This window comes from Nematolebias whitei, chromosome 22 (genome assembly GCF_014905685.2).
Source record: "Nematolebias whitei isolate Nwh7 chromosome 22, NemWhi1, whole genome shotgun sequence".
Lineage (NCBI taxonomy): Eukaryota > Metazoa > Chordata > Actinopteri > Cyprinodontiformes > Rivulidae > Nematolebias > Nematolebias whitei.
In genome coordinates, this window is record NC_056519.1 from 15,194,934 (window position 1) to 15,214,442 (window position 19,509).

General features: G+C 36.7%; 1 protein-coding gene across 2 annotated transcripts in view; it reads right to left on the reverse strand.

Moving 5' to 3' along the window:
- The window catches only part of anks1b (ankyrin repeat and sterile alpha motif domain containing 1B), a 291,174-nt gene that overhangs the window by 157,753 nt on the left and 113,912 nt on the right, over positions 1-19,509 (reverse strand). For both annotated transcript variants that reach the window (XM_037695743.1, XM_037695742.1), the window contains exons 6-8: positions 8,907-8,982; positions 5,738-5,839; positions 955-1,071 (exon numbers count right to left, since the gene is read on the reverse strand). In XM_037695743.1, coding sequence (XP_037551671.1) covers positions 955-1,071; positions 5,738-5,839; positions 8,907-8,982 — 295 coding nt within the window. The remainder of the gene's footprint in view (positions 1-954; positions 1,072-5,737; positions 5,840-8,906; positions 8,983-19,509) is intronic.

A 19,509-nucleotide genomic window follows, 5' to 3' on the forward strand; every position in this document is an offset into this window, starting at 1 on the left:
AGCCAGTCCCCATCATTAGAAGAAGGTACAGGATATTAAACTAGCATGTTCAAGTTTCATTAAATGTTTAGCCTTTAGATCTGCAGCGACTTCTCATCAACTCATTTTCTGTCTCTGCTCTGTATTGCTTGGACATTGAGAAGCAGTCAGTCTCATTTGTTTCACAGGGGGCAGTGCTGGACAGGGTAAATGTTCGGCTGTGCAGACAGTAACTGTGTTGTTCACTGAGGAAAATGATTTCCATGACTGGTTTAACTCCGCTTTGTTTGACAATTAAGGAAACTTAAGTATTCCATATTTTGATTGGTTTATGAATAATGTTCATTGATTATTATCTTATATTATTTTAAAATAGTTTTGGAACATTTTATACTGTTAATTTTGTGCAGTATATACTTTTTCAAGTCTAATATCTTTCTGGTGAAAATGATGCTTATACACTTTCTTATACAAGACTGAATATGTCATTCAGAAAGCTATTTATAAATGTTGTTACCTTAAATGTCAAACGCTGTTTACACTTATTGACAAGCATCCTGGCCGAGCCATAGCACATCTCGACATGTGTTTGTGTGGATTGTGTCTCAACATGAGTGAATTTGTGATTGTTTAGTGTCAATCCTGTGCTTTAGTTTCTGGACATCAGAAAAGCAGAAATTATCCATGATAAAAAAACTATTTATGTAGCTCTGCATCAGGTTCATCAGACAGTCCTTAAAGGTGATCCAAGATACTTTTATCCCCCCATTATTAAAAAGAAAGAGTCCAGCCACATGCATCACAATCTAATTTCAAATATGGTCTGTGAGATCAGATCTCAGTTTCTCCTGGTTTAAGCCTAAATTTAAAGCTATCCGTTACTAATCAAATCACCCAGAATGCAACAGGAGGAGTAAACAGCCTCTGGTTGTTTCTCAGTTTAGCTGTTTGAACGTCTGTGTGTGAGGTTCTTACTCTTGTGTTTGAGGGAGGGGGAGGCAGCAGGTGAGGCGATAGAGGTCCGAGGTGCAGGTATAGGACACTTGCGAACAGGTTCTTCCATTATATTCTTCTCCAGCCTGTCCATATAGTCTAAAGAGACATGGAGGCAGAAACATATGTGAGACAAGGAGTATTATAATTACATATACCGTACTTTTTGCCATATAAGTTGCACCATTTTGCATAAATTGGCATGCTCTGAGACTTTTACGGTGACAAAACTTATTTGTTTTTTACCCATATTTATAATCCAATTTTTGGCTGAGATCTGACAATTTCATTCCTTCTGACATGGAAAATATTGAACACTACCATTTTCAGCCACTAGAAGGCTCTCGAGTAATTTGGCATGTCAAGTGTCTCATTAATAGATAAAAGTGGCTATTAATGAGACATTTGGCTTGCCATACCAAGCCACCTTCATCTCGCTCTGGAACTCCTGGAGCAAACATCAAATCAGCTGCATTTCGGCACGCCGCCCAGATGAAATGCAGCTGTAAGGAAAAGTTAGACTGAGACACACCTTTACTATAATTTTGAGCAAACAAATAATTGTTTTTAAGTGTCAATCTTGTTTAAAATCCTCCCGTGCACGCTCCTGCGGTCACAATTTGATTTTTGGCACAACACCGGCCCCACATTTCCGGGTGGTCAGCGATGATGCATAATAGATGCGACTTATACAACGAAGCAACTTATTTATGATTTTTTCCACTTTATTAGACATATTTTGACTAATACGACTTATACGGCGGGGCAACGTTTACTGCGGAAAGTACGGCAAATCAAAACCAGGAAAAATATAAAAATGAGTTTCAACGGCAAAGTGATAAAGGCGGTAGAGACAGCATTACTGGATCAATACAATAGCACAACCATTAGCATGGTAAACAGCTCGAGTTGCTTTCAATTCACACTTTTTGAGGCACCACAAAATCACTTTGCAGCTTCTGCTAATAAGACTATTCTGCTGTTCGTAACAGAAGACGAGAGAAATTTGTGGGTAAACTCTGGGAGAGAGATGGACACAGAGCAGGTTCAGGTGTGGGGGCAGAAACAAGTCACAGACTTGGATAATGAACTTGTTTAAGTGAGAAATTAGCAAACAAAAAGTGCTTACACTGAAAAATATGGTGGCAGATTGCCTGAAGAGAACTAATGAGAAGCCTGGTAATGATGTGAAACTGCATAGTTGTACTTATAATATTATAAAAAGCATTCCCCTCAGTAATCACGATACACAACATTTAATGTTTTAGATTCCAACAGCATAAAATGAACCCTGAGATGGGTTTATTTTGCAGTGGATGCTACAGAAACAGCAGAAAACAGAGCACACTGTTAAGGAGCCCATGCACTGCACTGTAACACAACCAGTGGCTGCCAAGCAGTGCAATAGTGAACTAATAGTTCAAACAGTAGCACTAATTGTGCTCTGTAAATTAAATGAGAATCTATTCATAACAAGGCGCCAGCGGCCACCAGAGAGGCCCTCAGCTGGTACAATTCAGTAAATGATAGGTCTTTTGCTTTTTGCGTGTCCTTTTCCATCTCCCCTCCAACAGGAAACATCACGCAGCTGATCTTTTCACAAAGTCACAGCTGTGGCCTTTCTCTCTTCTTCTCCTTCCTCTAATACAGGCACATTCACTCTTTTATTTATGCTGATGCCCACTATCTTTCCACCTCTGGCTTTGAGATTGGACAGATGTTAATTTTCAACATTTAAAATTCTGTAACCCCCTACGAGTGCTTTTTCTATCTTCAGTGCTCAAGACACGATCCATCTGTGTTGAAGCACACAGATGTGTTTAAATTAAATCAATAATTAAGCTCAGACGTGTTTAAAAACAACTTCACTGATTCATTTCTGCGTGCAACACATTTTGTGAGGTGCACAATATCAGCCGCAGAGGGAGGCAGACCCACAAACTGCAACTGAGCAGGTCTTTCATATATTTTAGCAGATGTAAAGCAACACTTTGTTTTGAGTCATATAAACTGTTGAATAAATAATTTTGAATCTAATATTCAGTTTACTATTAGAGAAGTAAATAAATGTATGGAGGGATAATGACTAAATGACCCACTAATTTAGAAACAAGCAACTTTATCTGCTGGTTGATTCAAATCTGAGCCACAGAAAGGAAGACGAACTACAAAATCAAGAACTAATGATTATGTTTAAAGTAGCTGCTCCTTCTTTAGTATGTTTAAAACAGCTTAGATCTTTTAAAAGGTGCAGTCTCATTTGTGTAACTTGTGTTTCATAAGCAGAAAAAAATGTTTAAAAAAACACTGAAAAAAGGCATTACAGGATGTTTTAAATACACCTCTCCTTTGTTTAATTTAAAAAAGGGTTTAATTAATCTAACAGTGTGCAGGTTTTTCACCATAAAAATATGTCCACGTTGTCTCAAAAGGACGAAAGTGAAAATATGTCTACACATTTGCTTTGTTCAACACTGGAGGAACAATGAAAATGCAAAATTGCCTTTATTTAACAGCTTGCCTGCAGCGGCTCAGAATTACAACTTTGGTTATTTTTATCAGTTATCTAATAATGCAGTTTCATGGCAAGCCTTGCCTTGCCTATCTGCTTATTTTAATAATGCAAGTCTTATAGCATAATAAAACAAATAACACTGACACGCTAGCGGGTTTAAAAACTATTTTGGAGTTTCTTTAAAGCAAAATATATATATACATGTATACTTATAGAAAAATAGACACACCATGTACCCTTATAATGTTATTTGAATGATTCTGATTCTTAAACAATTATCAGGAATATTTAGTTCTCAATTTTAATTGAGAACTTATTAACCGTATTGTTTTTTTCATATCCCTTGGTTTATATTCCCATTGATGCATGTACATCCTAATTAAAGCTAGTCTGCAATTTATTTTGGCTCTTCAATTCTCCTCATTCTTCAAACCCTGTTTCTGAATGCCTTCATCTCCCTCTGTTTAAATTCACAGTAACTACACGTCCAACGTACACCCACAGATTGCACAATGACACATAAAGCACACCTCTTTAGCCAAGGATTGTAGCATGTAAATTGGCAATTTCTTTGGAAGTTGCCATTTTTGGGTTCTCGGGGACTGAACATTCACACGAACGATCACTGGTCGAACACAAAACACACTGCAGTGCTTTAGGAGTGAAACAAGCATTTTGATGGAAGCTGGAAAAATGAAAAACAGTTGTGTCTTTGAATTAAATTAACATGATGAACTTATGACTTGGACCCAGCCATTTTAATCCAGTATACAGTAATAACAAGGTGAAGCTAGATTTGTACAACCATGTGTAATATGAATATGGCAATGACATTGTTTTTTTTTTTTTGTTGTTGGCATTTTTTTTTACTTGTTGCTCTCCTTTTCTCAGATGTCACACAAAAACATAAAAAATAATGTGTTAATAGCCACAAAAAAGATTAAATTAAATTCAGTTTATTTATATAGTGCCAAGTCACAACAGAAATATTCAAATACATAAAAAGCAAGTCAATAACATTATTTATCTGAGGAGCAGACTGCTTTGAATTTAACTTAATCACAGAACTCTCATCTTGAGCATGAAGGCGACAGTGGCGAGGAAAAACTCCCTCATGAGGAAGAAACCTTTATCAGAACCAGGCTCAGGACAAGCGGCCATCTGCTTCGACCGGCTGAGTTTGAAAGGACAAACCCAAATAGTGACTAAAAGCAAATATCATAAATCTAAATTTATCAGTTTGTAAATAGTTCGTAAGAGAAATTCAAATTTACGTATGGAAAGAAATTTCTTGGCTACAATAGAAAACCCTGCATTACAAAAAAAGAGAAAAGTTAACAAAAAGCACGTTTGTACCTCCCCTGGTCAAGTCCCAAAAAAGCAAAAAAAGTTGCTAGAGGGATTTTTGCAGAAGAGATTTGATTTTAGCACCAGCTACCAAATCCAGGTCTACTGCTCAGAGACCATGACCTGCTAAGATGCTGTAAAGATAAAAAGCAAACGGGAAAAAGGAGAGCAGCATCATGGCAAGTGTCCAAGCAGAGGATACAATCAATTTGTGAATAAACATCAGTCACTCTATGACACAATTAAAATGCCATTTATTCGTTCTAATTTCCAATGGAATCCATAAAATGTTAAAGAGATTTAGACCCTAAACAAAACAAAATGCCACTTGTTTTTGTTTTTTACTGCAAACTCCAAAAACCCACTGAGAACCGTCTAATTCAAGTTCTAACTAATCCAGTGAAATAGTTGAACAGATTTACAACATTGTATTGTGAGAATACCACAGTGCACTCAACACATACAGCAGCTTCTATTGTTTCTCAGAAGACAATGAACTTCCTTGAAAACAAGATTTCTCAGTTGTACCACGTCCACTTCCAAGAGTCACTAAGTCATACTCTGATAAACTCAGCTCGAGCTCCGCATGTCCTCACCGCTCACCACATCCAATCTGAACGGTCACTTTCAGCCAATGAAAGCTAACCATCAGGCACCAGTCTCTGAACAATTATATTTTTTTACAAAAACTAACCAGGTGAAATCAGATATGGAAGAGTCCTAACGCAGATGCAGCACTTAAGATCTTTCAGTCTTTATACCAATCCCATTTGTTTGCATTAGGAGCCTATATACAGTTATTAGTTTAGTCCCTTTTTAATTGATTATATTTATTGCATGTGTGCTTATCTGCCACAGTAAAGACCCAGTTTGTTAGTAAATTTAAATTGGGGATCGTCTCACCTTGAATAAGAGCAGTGATCTGCTGGGCTTTTGGTGCAGGATGTTCTTTCAAAATGTCCAGTGCTGTTCTCCCCTTACTGTCTCTAAGACTGGTGTCAATCCCTGAAATGCACATAAAGTACACAATATTAATTAGTTTATAATTTAACAACAGCGTACAAGTGGAGATTGAACTATAGTTTCTGAAATATATAGTGCTTAAATGCATACATGTGTACACCTCGTGATTTTTTTTCTAAAACTGCAAAAATTGCTTTTCATAAGACAAAATACATTTTAGAATTTCAAAGAAGGACCTATTCTCACACAAGTCTGGGCAGAGTTCAAAACAAAACCTAAGCAAAGTAAAAAAAAATTGGAAGAGAAATACATTCTGTACATCTCTTTTTATAAGATTTAAACACATTCTGTCTGTACGAGTTCTTGTTTGGACCCGGTTAGTCTTTTCTTGTGTTCGTCACATTTTACAAACTCTCTGCCACTCTGCTGGGTGTCATGAGCATCAAATAACCAAAAGAACTGAGCTAAAGTTTATTTAATTTGGTCTATATGATATTTTGCACTTTATTTCATCAGTTTCCACAGCCTTTACTTGGTTAAGCAAACTTAGTCCAGCGGTTTGTAAGATTTGACAATATTTACATTGTAAAACCACTGGCAAATGAAACTTTTTTTATGGATAAAGTGATTAGCTATAATCAGTTATTTCCAAATAATACTATTATTTGTTGTTGTAATTGAATAAAAAGTGAATGTCCAAAGGTAGTATCCCACTGGACTGTAATTGCTGGTGACTAGTTGTGAAGGAGTTTCCAGAGTGTCTCACTATGTTTGTGGGGGAATTAAATTTCCTCACTTGAGTCGCTGATGCTCCCAGTTTTGTCACAAATTCTGAACATATTAAATATATTTACATAATTCAATTCAGTTAGCGCCGAGTCACAACAGAAGTCGTCTCAGGGCACTGAACAGAAACATTCATATACATAAAAAGTAAGTTAATAACATTATTTATGTGAGGAGCAGACTGCTTTGAGTTTAACTCCATCACAGAACTCTCATCTTGAGCAAGCAAGAAGGCGACCGTGGAAAGGAAAAACTCTCATGAGGAAGAAACCTTAAGCAGAACCAGGCTCAGGACAAGTGGCCATCTGCTTCGACCAGCTGGGTTTGGTAGGAACAGATACACAATGGCAGGTCAAGAATTACGTAAAGATTAAATAATATCAAAAGAAAACTATTCAATTTTAGCAAATCATTTAAGGAAATTAGGTCAATTTGTCCTCCATTAGTCTAAGCCTATAGCAGCATAACAAGCCAACCCTAACTATAGGATTTATCAAAAAGTCAAGTCTTAATCCCAGTCTTAAAACTGGACAATGCGTCAGCCTCATGGACAGAAACTGGAAGTTGGTTCCACAAGAGAGGAGCCTGATAACTGAAAGATCTGCCTGACATTCTGCTTTTGGAAACTCTAGGAACCACGAGTAAGCCTGCAGTCTGAGAGCGAAGTGCTCTGTTAGGAAAATATGGGACAATAAGAGCTCTAATATAAGATGGAGCTAGGTTGTTGAGAGCTTTGTAGGTGATTTGACAGGGAACCAATGAAGAGAAGCTAAAACTGGAGATATGATCTCTCCTACCAACTCCAGTTAAGACTCTGGCAGCAGCATTTTGGATCAACTGAAGACTTTTTAAAGAAGTATTTGGACATCCAGATAATAAACCATTGCAATAGTCCGGTCTAGACGTGACAAATGCATGAACCAGTTTTTATGCATCATTTTTAGAGAAGATTATTCTAATTGTAGCGATATTACGCAGGTGGAAGAAGGCGGTTCTAGTAACATTTTTAATGTGGGGGATAAAAGACATGTCCTGATCAAAAATATTTAATATATATCTTGAGCCACAAATTTTATCTAAAAAAAAAAAAAAAAAAAAAGTCATCACACTTTGTCCAAGATGTGGCCCACTTCACTTCACTTTCTCTCCTGCTTAAAATAACTTATTCACAACTCTGCTGATAAGGACGATAATATTGTCAAATTGGACATCTGTCGTTGCACCTACGTATACAAGCTACATTTATGAAGGTCATTATGTTCTTAAACTGGAAAAAAGAATCAGTGATTTAGGCTGATAAGGCTGGATCATTTGAAATAATCAGGAACCCCGTTCTGTTTCATGTTAAAGGTACAGAATGTCAGGCAACTAAAAATATGCAGTGATGTTTAACAGTTGGATGCATAAAATGTGGCAGCACAGTTCAATAGTCACTTGGTCATACTGCGAAGGAAAACAAGTATTTTCTTGCAATACTGATTCACCAACTAGTCTCTGACAGTGACAGTCCAGTAGTAAATCATAGATGTCAAACTATAATTTTCTCACTTTCCATAAAAAATAAAAAAAAACAAGTTTAACACCATCTGCCAAGAAATATTAAGCAGTGCAGAATAAAGGTACATACCAGTAAATGATTAAAGGTTAATAAATGATCAGGGGGAAAAAAAGAAACCCAAATAACTATTCCTTCATTTTTGATGTGCACAGTTTCAAACAAGCAAACTGGAACAGACCAAACCAGTACAGTACTACACCGATTCAGGATGTTAACACAACTCAGGCCAAAAAGTGCATGAACGCCCAGAGAAAGTCCTGCAGGAAACAGGAAGTCCTGCAGGAAACAGGAAGTGCTGTAGGAAAGTGGGTGTTAGTATGCAGGCACATCAATGGATGACAATGCCCAGATACTACTTGGAACTTTCACTGAATTTTTACTTTTAAGTCTATTTCGTCCTTCAATTTTGACGTGACATAATCGTTTATACATTTTTAAGCTTGCAGTTTTAAGTTTTCCTTAAGATCATGATTCACCTTATTAAATCTATAGTTCAGGCTTATAGCTGCTGCACATTCAGGGGGCCACTTCTGTCTCACGGATTTGACATTTTCAAAACAAAAAAAATCACATCCTGTTGATTTGGCTGAAAACGGTGATAAAGACAAAAGTCAAATGTTTCTAACATTATGAACATCAGCAGCCATCGATGCCTCGTAACTCACAGTTTGACAGAAGTAAACGTGAAACGACTAGCTGCGGGTTAAATTTAAAAAATGGAAACAAGGTACACACATGCAGAAAATACATTTTTTATTGACCAACCTGAGTCAAGCAGAAGGCGAACTACATCCATCTTTCCAAAAAGGGCAGCTTCATGGAGGGCACTGCCATTCTCTGTCTAAACACATGGGAACAACACATGCATGTTAATACCCTATTACTTTAACAACCAACAGAAATAGACTTTAAAAAATGGTGGATTGGCTGTGCATAAAGACACTTGTATAAATAATATAAATTTAAAAACACACAAAAAAATGGGTTAAACAAAGAAAATATTTTAAATTCATTACTCAAGCTATGGAAGCCTAAAATGTACCAGCTTCACTCGTTTTACAGCCACCAGCTCTGCTAATGAGAATATTACAGGTATGATGCAACACAATGAAACCAGCACAAGGAGGAAGCTGCAAGAAAATCACCTTAGATCAGCAACGATTGGGGACAGTTACTCTGACAATAACATGGAAAAATACAAAACATGAAATCCCCAGTGTGACAAACAGCTGTGTTGTGAAGCTTCAGAAGGTGAGTAGAATGGATTTAAAACACTATGTACAAAAACATAAATCAATATGTAATCAGTAAACGCTTTAAGAATCATTTTCACTGAGTCACTCAGATAGGATGGAAGTGATGTGACAAACCCAACCCAGATTACGATTATTCTACCTCCTCATCATTTCCAGCTACTGCTCAACTCTTAAACAGGCATGTCTTCTTTAATTACCTTTGATTTATAGTTTACACTGTGAGCAATGGAGACTGTAATTGTGTGAATGTTTGTGAAGCATTCACTCTATTGTGATTATTTTTCTTCCGTACATTTTTCAGCATCTTTCTTGTTCCATATTTTTTGTGCTATTTCAATAAATCATATCAAAATGTTCAGCTCTTTCAGGAGAAGGGTGCTATGATTTTGTTATTGGTGCAACTTTAGCTTTTTGAAATATTTAGCCTTTCCTGACACTTTTTTTTCGTCAAAGGAAATGAATTGAGCTCATTTTCCATCCTTCAAATCTTTAGATTTGTTTAGACCCTATTAATGCTCCTTTCACATTTTGTTCTGGTTCAGCTTCTTTCAGCGTCCTCGTGCAAACTTAAACATTTTTTCAGCTACTTTCAGGTAATTTCAGCTGTTTTTTTCTTTTCTTTTCATTTTTTTGTTGTTGCTCCTTTTAGGTTCTTTCTGCTAACTACAACATTTTTGTGCTTCTTCAAATTTATTTCTGCTAATTTCAGCTTATTATGCGCCTTTCAGCCTATTTCTGCAAGCTTCAGCTTTTTATGATATTTCAGCAAGTTAGCGGTTTTATTTTAGCTTTTTCAGCTAATTCCAAAATTGTTGCACTTGTTTCAACTTTTATCAGCAAAAAAGTGCACTCTCAACTTCCTTCTGATAATTTAAGCTCCTCTGCTTTTTTAGCTAGTTTTCAGCTGTTTTTTGCTCATTTCAGCATTTTTCAGATAATTTCCACTTTTTGTGGTGATTTCTGCTTCTTTCAGCATAGTTGGGCAAATATATCCTTTCTGCTTTCTTCTGCTAATTTAAGTTTGTTCTAACATTTTAGCTAGCCTTTTTTAAAGCATGTTTTAGAATATTTCAGCTGGTTTCAGATAAATTTAAAATTTTCATGTTAATTTCTGTTATTTTTAGCTTAATTAACTTATTTATGCTTATCTCAGCGTGTTACACTCCTTTCAGGGTTTTTTTTCCTGCTAGTTTCAGCATTTTCTTTTTCAGCTACTATTTAGCTGGTAATTTTAGCTTTTTCAGCTAATTCCACATTTTTAGCTCATTTCAGTTATTTCTACTTCCTTCTGCTAGTTTAAGCTTCTTTTTGCCTTTTCAGCTACTTTTCAGCCTTTATTTTTTTTTAGCTATTTTCAGCCTTTATTTTTAGCAAATTTCTCAATTTTTGTTCTTATTTCTGCTGATTTAAACCTAATTCAGCAAATATGTGTTCTTTCAGCTTTCTTCTGCTAACGTAGGCTTGTTCTTCCATTTCAGCTACATTTCAGAATATTTTTAAGCTAATTTCAGCAGTTTTTCAGCAAGTTCTTCAGCAATAAGAATTCACACTGCATTTTTGCTGGAAATTCAATTTATTTAGTTATTTTTGATTTACAACAAAGAAACATTCAATTTTGTAAATGTGTGCCAGTACACATCTATAGTTACTTCTGTTAATGAAGTTATTTATTTTTTACTTGTAAATTGTGGGTTTCTAAAGTCAAGCAAAAAAATTGTTGGCACTAAATATACCACCTAGTATTTCTTGCAGTAATTATTACACCCATCATGGACTCAAGAGACGTGCACTTTACCACACATTCACATCATACTGCAGACACCGAGCCAAGATAACCCTTTAGCATGCCCAGCAACGCACATGTGCTGAATATGTTGCATCCTTCATGGTTGGCTTCCCGACAACACAGATTTTAAAAAGCCTGCCCTGAACAACACGACCAGCCTTAATGAAGACAAATTATGAGGTGGACGACCAGGTCCTCCGATAAATATTCTGCCAAGAAAATGAACTGAACACAACGCTGCACCACATCAGTGGGTTTGTCCTCTGAAGGAAATAACTTACTGTCTGTCCGTTTCCTCTGAACCAAGAGCTTCGTCACAAAGCAAACGCAAAAACAAGAAAACAGCAGAGGCTGAAAATCCTGTTTCTTCAAAAGCTCCAAACACTGCAGAGGAAAATCCAAGGTGACAAACTGTCTGTGTATCATGTGGAGGTCTTATTTTTTATACATGCAACTGATTAAAGGTGGGAGGTTAAGAAAGGAGCCACCCCTTTCTCTGATCCACATGACCTGCTCTCCTAAAACTTCCAATCCCACTTCCCGTCCCAGTTCCTATGGCGATAACAGTGATGTCATGAGGAAGCGAGGAAGGCGATTCATAGTTTCCTGTGATTGAAAAGCAAAGGACTCGGATTCTGGGCAGCTAGTAAACCTTTGGCAGTGTGACGTGCTGTTTATGATTGGATGAGCCGAGATAAACGAGGAAGGCCTTGAGTCTATTTCCACCATAACTAAAGAAACAACACACAACAGACTTTATAAACACACACGTCGCTAGCAGTTCATATGTCAACATATGCGTTTACAAATGACAAAAGGTTTCTGCATCATTTGGTGCAAGATCCTAAAGAAGTTCCAAAAATCTGGACTGGAAGTATTTCTTGACTAGACCGAAACAGAAACAATCATTAAAGGCTTTCTGTGTTTTCCCACATTGCTCACCTGCCCAATAACAGCAGGACCCTCCGTAGGGGTTTCCCTTTATTTTTAGAGCAGAGGAAGGAGTGAGAGCGAGACAGGTGAACACATGGAGGGGAGAAGACAAAGCTGCTTGTAAATTATTCATCCGCACTCTGACAGACCAGTAAGACTCGACTCCAATTAGTGACCGGTTCTGTTATTTACACACAAAACTTTATTTTACCTTCTGACTTGCACAAATCGATTTGTTTCTGCAGCCATTTGATCCCATCTCATCAGCTTGTTTAAACACATTATAGAAACAGGATAGATTCCTAGATCTACTTTAACAAATGCATATCACCCACCACACTTCATGTCACAACCTCTGACTACAATCATCTTATTGTGGAGAAATGGCAGTTCTAGAGGTTTTGGCCAAACCTTGAGTTCAGCATCTGCAGCCAGTTTCTTCAGATCTGTTGTGGGATGGACCGCTACAAGAAATCCTTCCTGCCCAAAGCCATCAGCATCTAGAACAACTCTAATGAAACCAAGATGAGCTACAACAACAATTAATTTCCCTTTGGGATTAATAAAGTATTTTTGAATTGAATTGAATAGAGAATAATGCACACATCCCATGCTTTACAGTGAGATGTTACACCCAGAGTACGTTGTGAATGAATTTATTTTAACCAATTTTAGTTTGATTTCTGTACAAAAGCCTAAATTAACACCATTTGTTGTTTTCTTGCATCAATATAAGGTTAAAAATGTATTTGTCAAGTGAAAGCCTTACGTATTGCAGAATGTGTTATTAGGAAAGTTACCCTATTGTGATCCTATGTCCACTTCTAAATTCTTCCATTCTTCCAATTTTAACTTGTTCTACCTTTTCAGCTACATTTTTAGTATTTTTTGTATCTAATTTTAGCTGTTTTCAGTTAAATTAAAGTTTTTGTGGTATGTTCTGCTACTTTCAGCTTTTTCTACTAGTTTCCGCTTTTTCTGTACTTTCAGCTACTATTTAGCTCTTTGTATGCTAATTTTAATTTTTTCAGATAATTTCGCATTTCTCTAGCTCATTTCAGCTTTTTCTGCTTCCTTCTAGTAGTTAAAACTTCTTTCTGCCTTTTCAACTTTTTTGTTGCTAATTTCAGCTTTTTTTTTGCTAATTTTGTAATTGTTGTGCTCATTTCTGCTTTATTCTGCTACTTTAGGCATGTTCATCCATTTCAGCTACACTTCAGCATGTTTTTGTTTAGCTAATTTCAGCTGTTTTTCAGCAAGTTATTCTGCAATAAGCCTTCACGCTGCATTTTTGCAGGAAAAGTAAGTTCTCTAGTTATTAACTGTCCTTGTGTTTATACTGTACGAGCCTAGCAGTGAAAAGTTTTTTCCTATGAATGTTTAAGGCAAAGAGAGACCATAAAGAACCAGCACGAAGGACACATCGAGGATATGATTTAGAAAAATCTAAAGCTTGCAGTGCTTATTATCACAAGGGTGAGAAAGAGAAAGAGCGACCGGTAGCAGAGTGTCTTGTGGAGGAGATGAGGCATATCAAAGACGTGTAGTCTTCATCTTCACTAGACATATGGAGCCTGAGGCCAAATCCCTTCTGAAAGCCATCCCTCTTCTTCAGATCAGAGCATGCATGAACACAGAGAAACACACGCACCAAAGGACAGAACAAAGAGAGGAGGTGTGCAACATCGCCGAGTCAAGCATCTCCTCACTGTAAGAACGTCTCAGTGATGCTCAGATTTAACAGGTCAAGTTGTGTCAGGCTTCCCAGAGATGAAATACAAACAGTCTGCAGTGTGACAAATAGGAACACGTCGCGAGGACGCTTTGAGACACAGCTCAGATTTGTAGTTGTATACATTTCTAAACTGTACATACACCAGACTTACAGTACATCTGTTATACCATCTGCCTTTGGAGCAACGAGTCAGAACTGGTTCTTAACTTTTATTACATTATTTTTCAGACACTGAAATCATCGCACGTTGTTCAACACAAAGTGTAAAAATCCCTCGTCATAAGTTTGGTGAACAAAGTTCAATAGATTGTTTCTCGTTTATGCAGCTTCTCACGCCAGAAAAATCTGGCGTCTTGATTCAGATTCAGCTTCGATATCGTCTGAACCCTAAAACTGTTCACACCATTTTCCCCTCAAACGTTCATAATCAAACAGCAAAGAACTGTGAAGCATCAAGTCCCAACAGAAAGTATTCAAATGCACTTTAATGACAGAACATGGAGGCAACTAAGGGCACGGCACAACTTTAAATAACTTTAATATTTCCAACAAATACAATAAAGTTGTGTTAAACGAATCAATCTTTAATGCCCAAATGTTACGTTGTTGCGTACGCTAGCACGATATAGAAATGTTGACATTCATTTAAAAAGCAACTTTAATTTACCCTCAATTAAAAATTAAAGTGTTTTTGAACTTGAATACAAGTTGAATACGTTTATAAACAATTTAGGACAAAAATCTTCTCATGATGAACACTTTTAACACATTTAAGCTTCAACTTTCCAATATTCTGGATTATTGTTGAGTTTGAAAACAATAATCCTAAAATCTTCTTGATTTAGTCAATTTGCAAATACTGACGTTTTGGTGAAGAACAATTGTTAATTTCATACATTTTCTTTGACAAATTAACCCAAACAACCAACTGATAAACTATTTTAGCTAATGCTACTCTGTTCTGTTCATACAGAAATGAATAAAATGTTGTCCTTTATTCATAATAATACAAAAAATATTACACTTTGACATGTTCAAACAGCTTTTTTAATCTATATGTACATCATCCATGTCCATCTTAAACGTCTATCTTCAGCTCGTTGGGCCTGAATAGTGCCGTGTTTAATGAGGGATATATTAATGTAACAATAGTCACCGCAGTATAACCCTGTTTAGAAAGTGTTTCATTATTTTTATTGTTGACGAGTACATTTGGCTACAATGCACATTAATTATAAGCATGTAATTTTATATATTTTCTGTACAATTTGTTAAGGCTTATTATTTTCTAATCACCAAGAACATCAGCAGTAATGTTTCTTATTAGCTCTTTAAACACAGCATAAACCTGACTAAGACAAAAAATGTCTTGAAGTGTGAGCATTTTGTTTCATAAAGACTAATTTTGCTTAAATCTAACTAGATGGAAAACATATTTTAAAGCATCCAGTGCTTTTTCTACACTTGACATTTAAAACAAGTGAGTTAAACAGTTCAGACTATTGAATCCCCCCACCCACCAATATCTTCAGATAGAGACAGCAGCGTTGAAGAGCGTGTGAAAGAATGGCAGCATTTTAAGACCTTCTATACTAATGGTCCAAAAACTCAACACAAATACACATTAGATTCATTCATGCTATTTCAAGTACACACAAACAAATGTATAGCAGCAAAAAGAAGAATACTGTAAAGATTGTGTTACTAATGGCTTATTTGCACTGCTCCTAATCAGCCCGGCTCAGCTAAGCCTGGATTAAACTCAAAGCAGTCTGCTCCTCAGATAAATAATGTTAATTATTATTTTTATATATGAATGTTTCTGTTAACTTATTTTATATTTGACTATTTCTGTTCAGTGCCCTGAGATGACGTATGTTGTGACTTGGCGCTGTATAAATAAACTGAATTGAATTAAATCTGATGAACCAGATTCTACAAAAACATCTATATTTAAAATTCTATATTTTTCTTCATCATTTGATGTATTTACACTCGTGGTTTTGTTTCTTGTATAAAGATTATTTTTTAGCTTTGATTTAAAGTTTAGCTTTGATTTAAAGCTTTAATTTAAAGTGTAATTCTTGTTTTGTGATTTGTACATCGGTGGGTTAGAATAATGTTGAATCAAAGGCTGCATCTCTTTTTTAAACATGTTTCAGGGAAATATTCCCGAGATCCAATAATTTTGTCTTTTTATGATTTTTCAGCTGAGTTAACTTTAATTAACAGATTATTTAATAAAGTCAAAGTGAAAACAGGATTTCATGATAAAGTCAGCACCGTTTATTTTTATTCTTCACCGATTTAAAAAAACAACAAAATTTTTTATACATAAAATGTTTTTAAAAAAACATTTCCACCCTCCATCCCGGTCCTCTCGCCTGCCAGGGCTCGGAATCTGGCCTTTGTGACAAGTGGGCAGCTCGTATGATCCTCCGCGGTGACTCCGCTCGCTCAAATTTTGTCGTCGGTCACCAAACACAAAAAACACCTGGACTTCAGAATTAAACACGGCGTTGCCATTATTGTTTATAAAATCTTAACAATAGATCTAGCCACTGCTGAAAAGTTTCTGAGATCCAGTGACTCCCCCCCCTGACCAATCAGCATCCTGCATTCACGTTTCGGTCCGGAGTCAGCTCGACTGAGCTCGTTCGGTCCCACCAGAGAAGCAGGGACGAAACGAGGTCCTGAATCAGCCTCAAATCAGCTAAAAATACTAGCTAAAGTACTGGTGCAAAAGGGTTCTTTCTGTGGCAGGCTGTGCAGAGTTGGGGCTTATTAGGAGCAGTGCAAATAAGCCATATGAAGAAATTTAGCTCCACATTCCTAAAAAAAAAACACTATTCCCATTGCCTCTGTTTAAACTGTTTCATGTTTGAGGAGGAGAAATTAAACTGATAACTATGAGGATCCCTCAGGAACATCCTGTTCGCTTCTCCTCCTCTGACACTCGTCTACTAATCAATTATTAATCCCACACCACCAAACCATGTGGAGCGTTTACAGGATTTACATGCTCTCCGATACACGTTCAAGAATAGACCGTTTGGTGTCGGACATGCAACAAAATGACAGTCCTTTTAAAACCTCTAAAAACAACACGATCCAACAAGAAAAATCTTAAAAATGTACAACAGTTTGTACAACAATTAAAAACATTGCACTAATAATAGAAAGACAGACGCTTTTATTTATTCCTCAAAAGACACTGCTTCTGCTGAAAGCTTGCAATACTTATAATTTACAAATATAAGTGTGAGTTTGCGGATTTACACAATCGTGTGTTGCTGAATCCTGAGAACAGTGTTCATAATAAAACCTGTGTACAAGCGTGCCAAAACTATCAAGATGAAAGGACTCGTGGGCTGCAAACAATGTGAATTTAAACTCTCAGCATGAACAATATGTTGAAGAAAAGACAAACGTTCAATAATTTTGGTGGAGAAAGAGTTTTAAATTGTTGTAGATCCAAAACACTAAAAGCCTCATGAACACTAAACTTAGATTTTTATTTAAAATTATTTAATTCATTTGATTTGTTGGGTCGATGTTTTGTTTTCTTGTGTTTGGAAAGTTCATTTTAGTCTGTTCTCAGCAGCAAAAGCGTAATATGAGTAAGTGTCCTTTTAAAAGGGCATTGATCAGCCTTTTGGACCATGGATGGCCCAAAGGCTGATTAAAGTTCTGAAAAATCATCCAGCTGTCTGTCGCAACAACAGATTAATTGAAGGTTTGATAAAGTTGCTCAACTCGTATGCAGATGATACCACTTTATATTAATTAAAAATGTCAAATTTCCCTCTATTGATTATTACAGTGTCTTGCGAAAGTATTCAGCCCCCTTGAACTTTTCAACCTTTTGCCACATTTCAGGCTTCAAACAAAGATATAAAATTTAAATTTTTGTGAAGAATCAAAATTGGGACACAATCGTAAAGTGGAATGAAATTTATTGGATGTGTCAAACTTTTTTTAACAAATAAAAAACTGAAAAGTGGGGCGTGCAATATTATTCGGCCCCTTTACTTTCAGTGCAGCAAACTCACTTCAGAAGTTCAGTGAGGATCTATGAATGATCCAATGTTGTCCCAAATGACTGATGATGATGAATAGAATCCACCTGTGTGTAATCAAGTCTCTGTATAAAAGCACCTGCTCTGTGATAGTCTCGGGGTCCTGTTCAAAGCACAGAGAGCATAATGAAGACCAAGGAACACACCAGGCAGGTCCGAGATACTGTTGTGGAGAAGTTTAAAGCCGGATTTGGATACAAAAAGATTTCCCAAGCTTTAAACATCCCAAGGAGCACTGTGCACTATGGCAAGCTGATTGTATCATTAATAACGGGTGAAGATTCTCAGTCATCCAGGTGTAGTGAACTAAGCCTCAGGTCAAAATCTGGCCTTGAGGGCCTGCCTGGAACAAGAACTGTATTTCATTGATTTGAGTCCAGAAACACAAGATTAAGTTCATCCAGAGACTTTCTAAGTGTCCTGCACAGATCAATTGAAAGAACACTCTCTTTTTTTATATTATCATTACTATTTTACAAATGTTTGATAATCAAAGTGTGTTTAGTTCAAACCATTTTTAAATGTTGAAGTGAACTAATCATTTTTAATCAACTGTGAAACAGTATTAGTGATTTTTAATCCTCATTCAAAGTAGAAATCAAATTGGAATGTGTTACGGAGTAATTCATGCATTTTCTGATTTTCTGTCTGAAATGAGCACATTGTGATGTCGGTCAGAGGTCGAAAACAAGTTGTTGGAACGAACTGTCATGTTTTTAAATCCTCTCAGACGTAATATAGAGAAGCTGGCACCTGTTTCACCCAACTCGTCCAAACATTTCTCTCGTCTGTCTCTAAAAACATTTTCAATCTGTTCCAAAACATTTTCTGTTTTTCTGACTTCTAGTGACCTCTTACGTCACAAAAACACACCCCTGTCTGGTCGATTTGACCAATCAGGAACCTCCCAAATGAACCGGAAATAGAACTCTTTAAATGTCGGTACTTCCTAGTTCAAACGGGCTTCAGTCGTTTGCAGCTCCAGTCGAGTGCAGTCGAGTTCAGTTCTGGGAGCAGAACCGAACGGAAGAAGTGCTGGGGAGAACAGAAGCCCAGACATGATCCAGAGCTCTTCAGAGTCTTGTGGGAATTATGCAATCTTCCACATCTGAGTGGAACTTCTGACGGACTCCACTCATGTGAGTCTACTCGTGAGGTGAACTGTTGTTGATGAAGTCCCGCCACCACTCCGGATGGTTCTCTGCCATCCTACGGAGACGCTGGACCGGTAGCGTTAACTGGAACTCCGTATCCGCTGATTCATCGTCAGGGAGGTAATGAGTGGAGTTTACTACCGAGCGTACCGAGGAAAGCTGGGTTCGAATGGAGGGTGCCGTTCTGTTCAACACTTTCACTCACACACCATTTCCCTCACCCATCTCTCTCAACTTAAACTTCAATTTCCATCTTTAAACTCTTCTATCTGCTAGAAATCATTCCAGATATTTTCAGAAATGTCTGTTGTGAAGCAAGGTTTTCAACCATCGCCGTATGGTCTTCTAATTGTAAACTGATTAATTAACCTGTTGTTATTTTCAATTTTGCCAAATTAATGTAAATGTTTGATGTTAAATTTTGA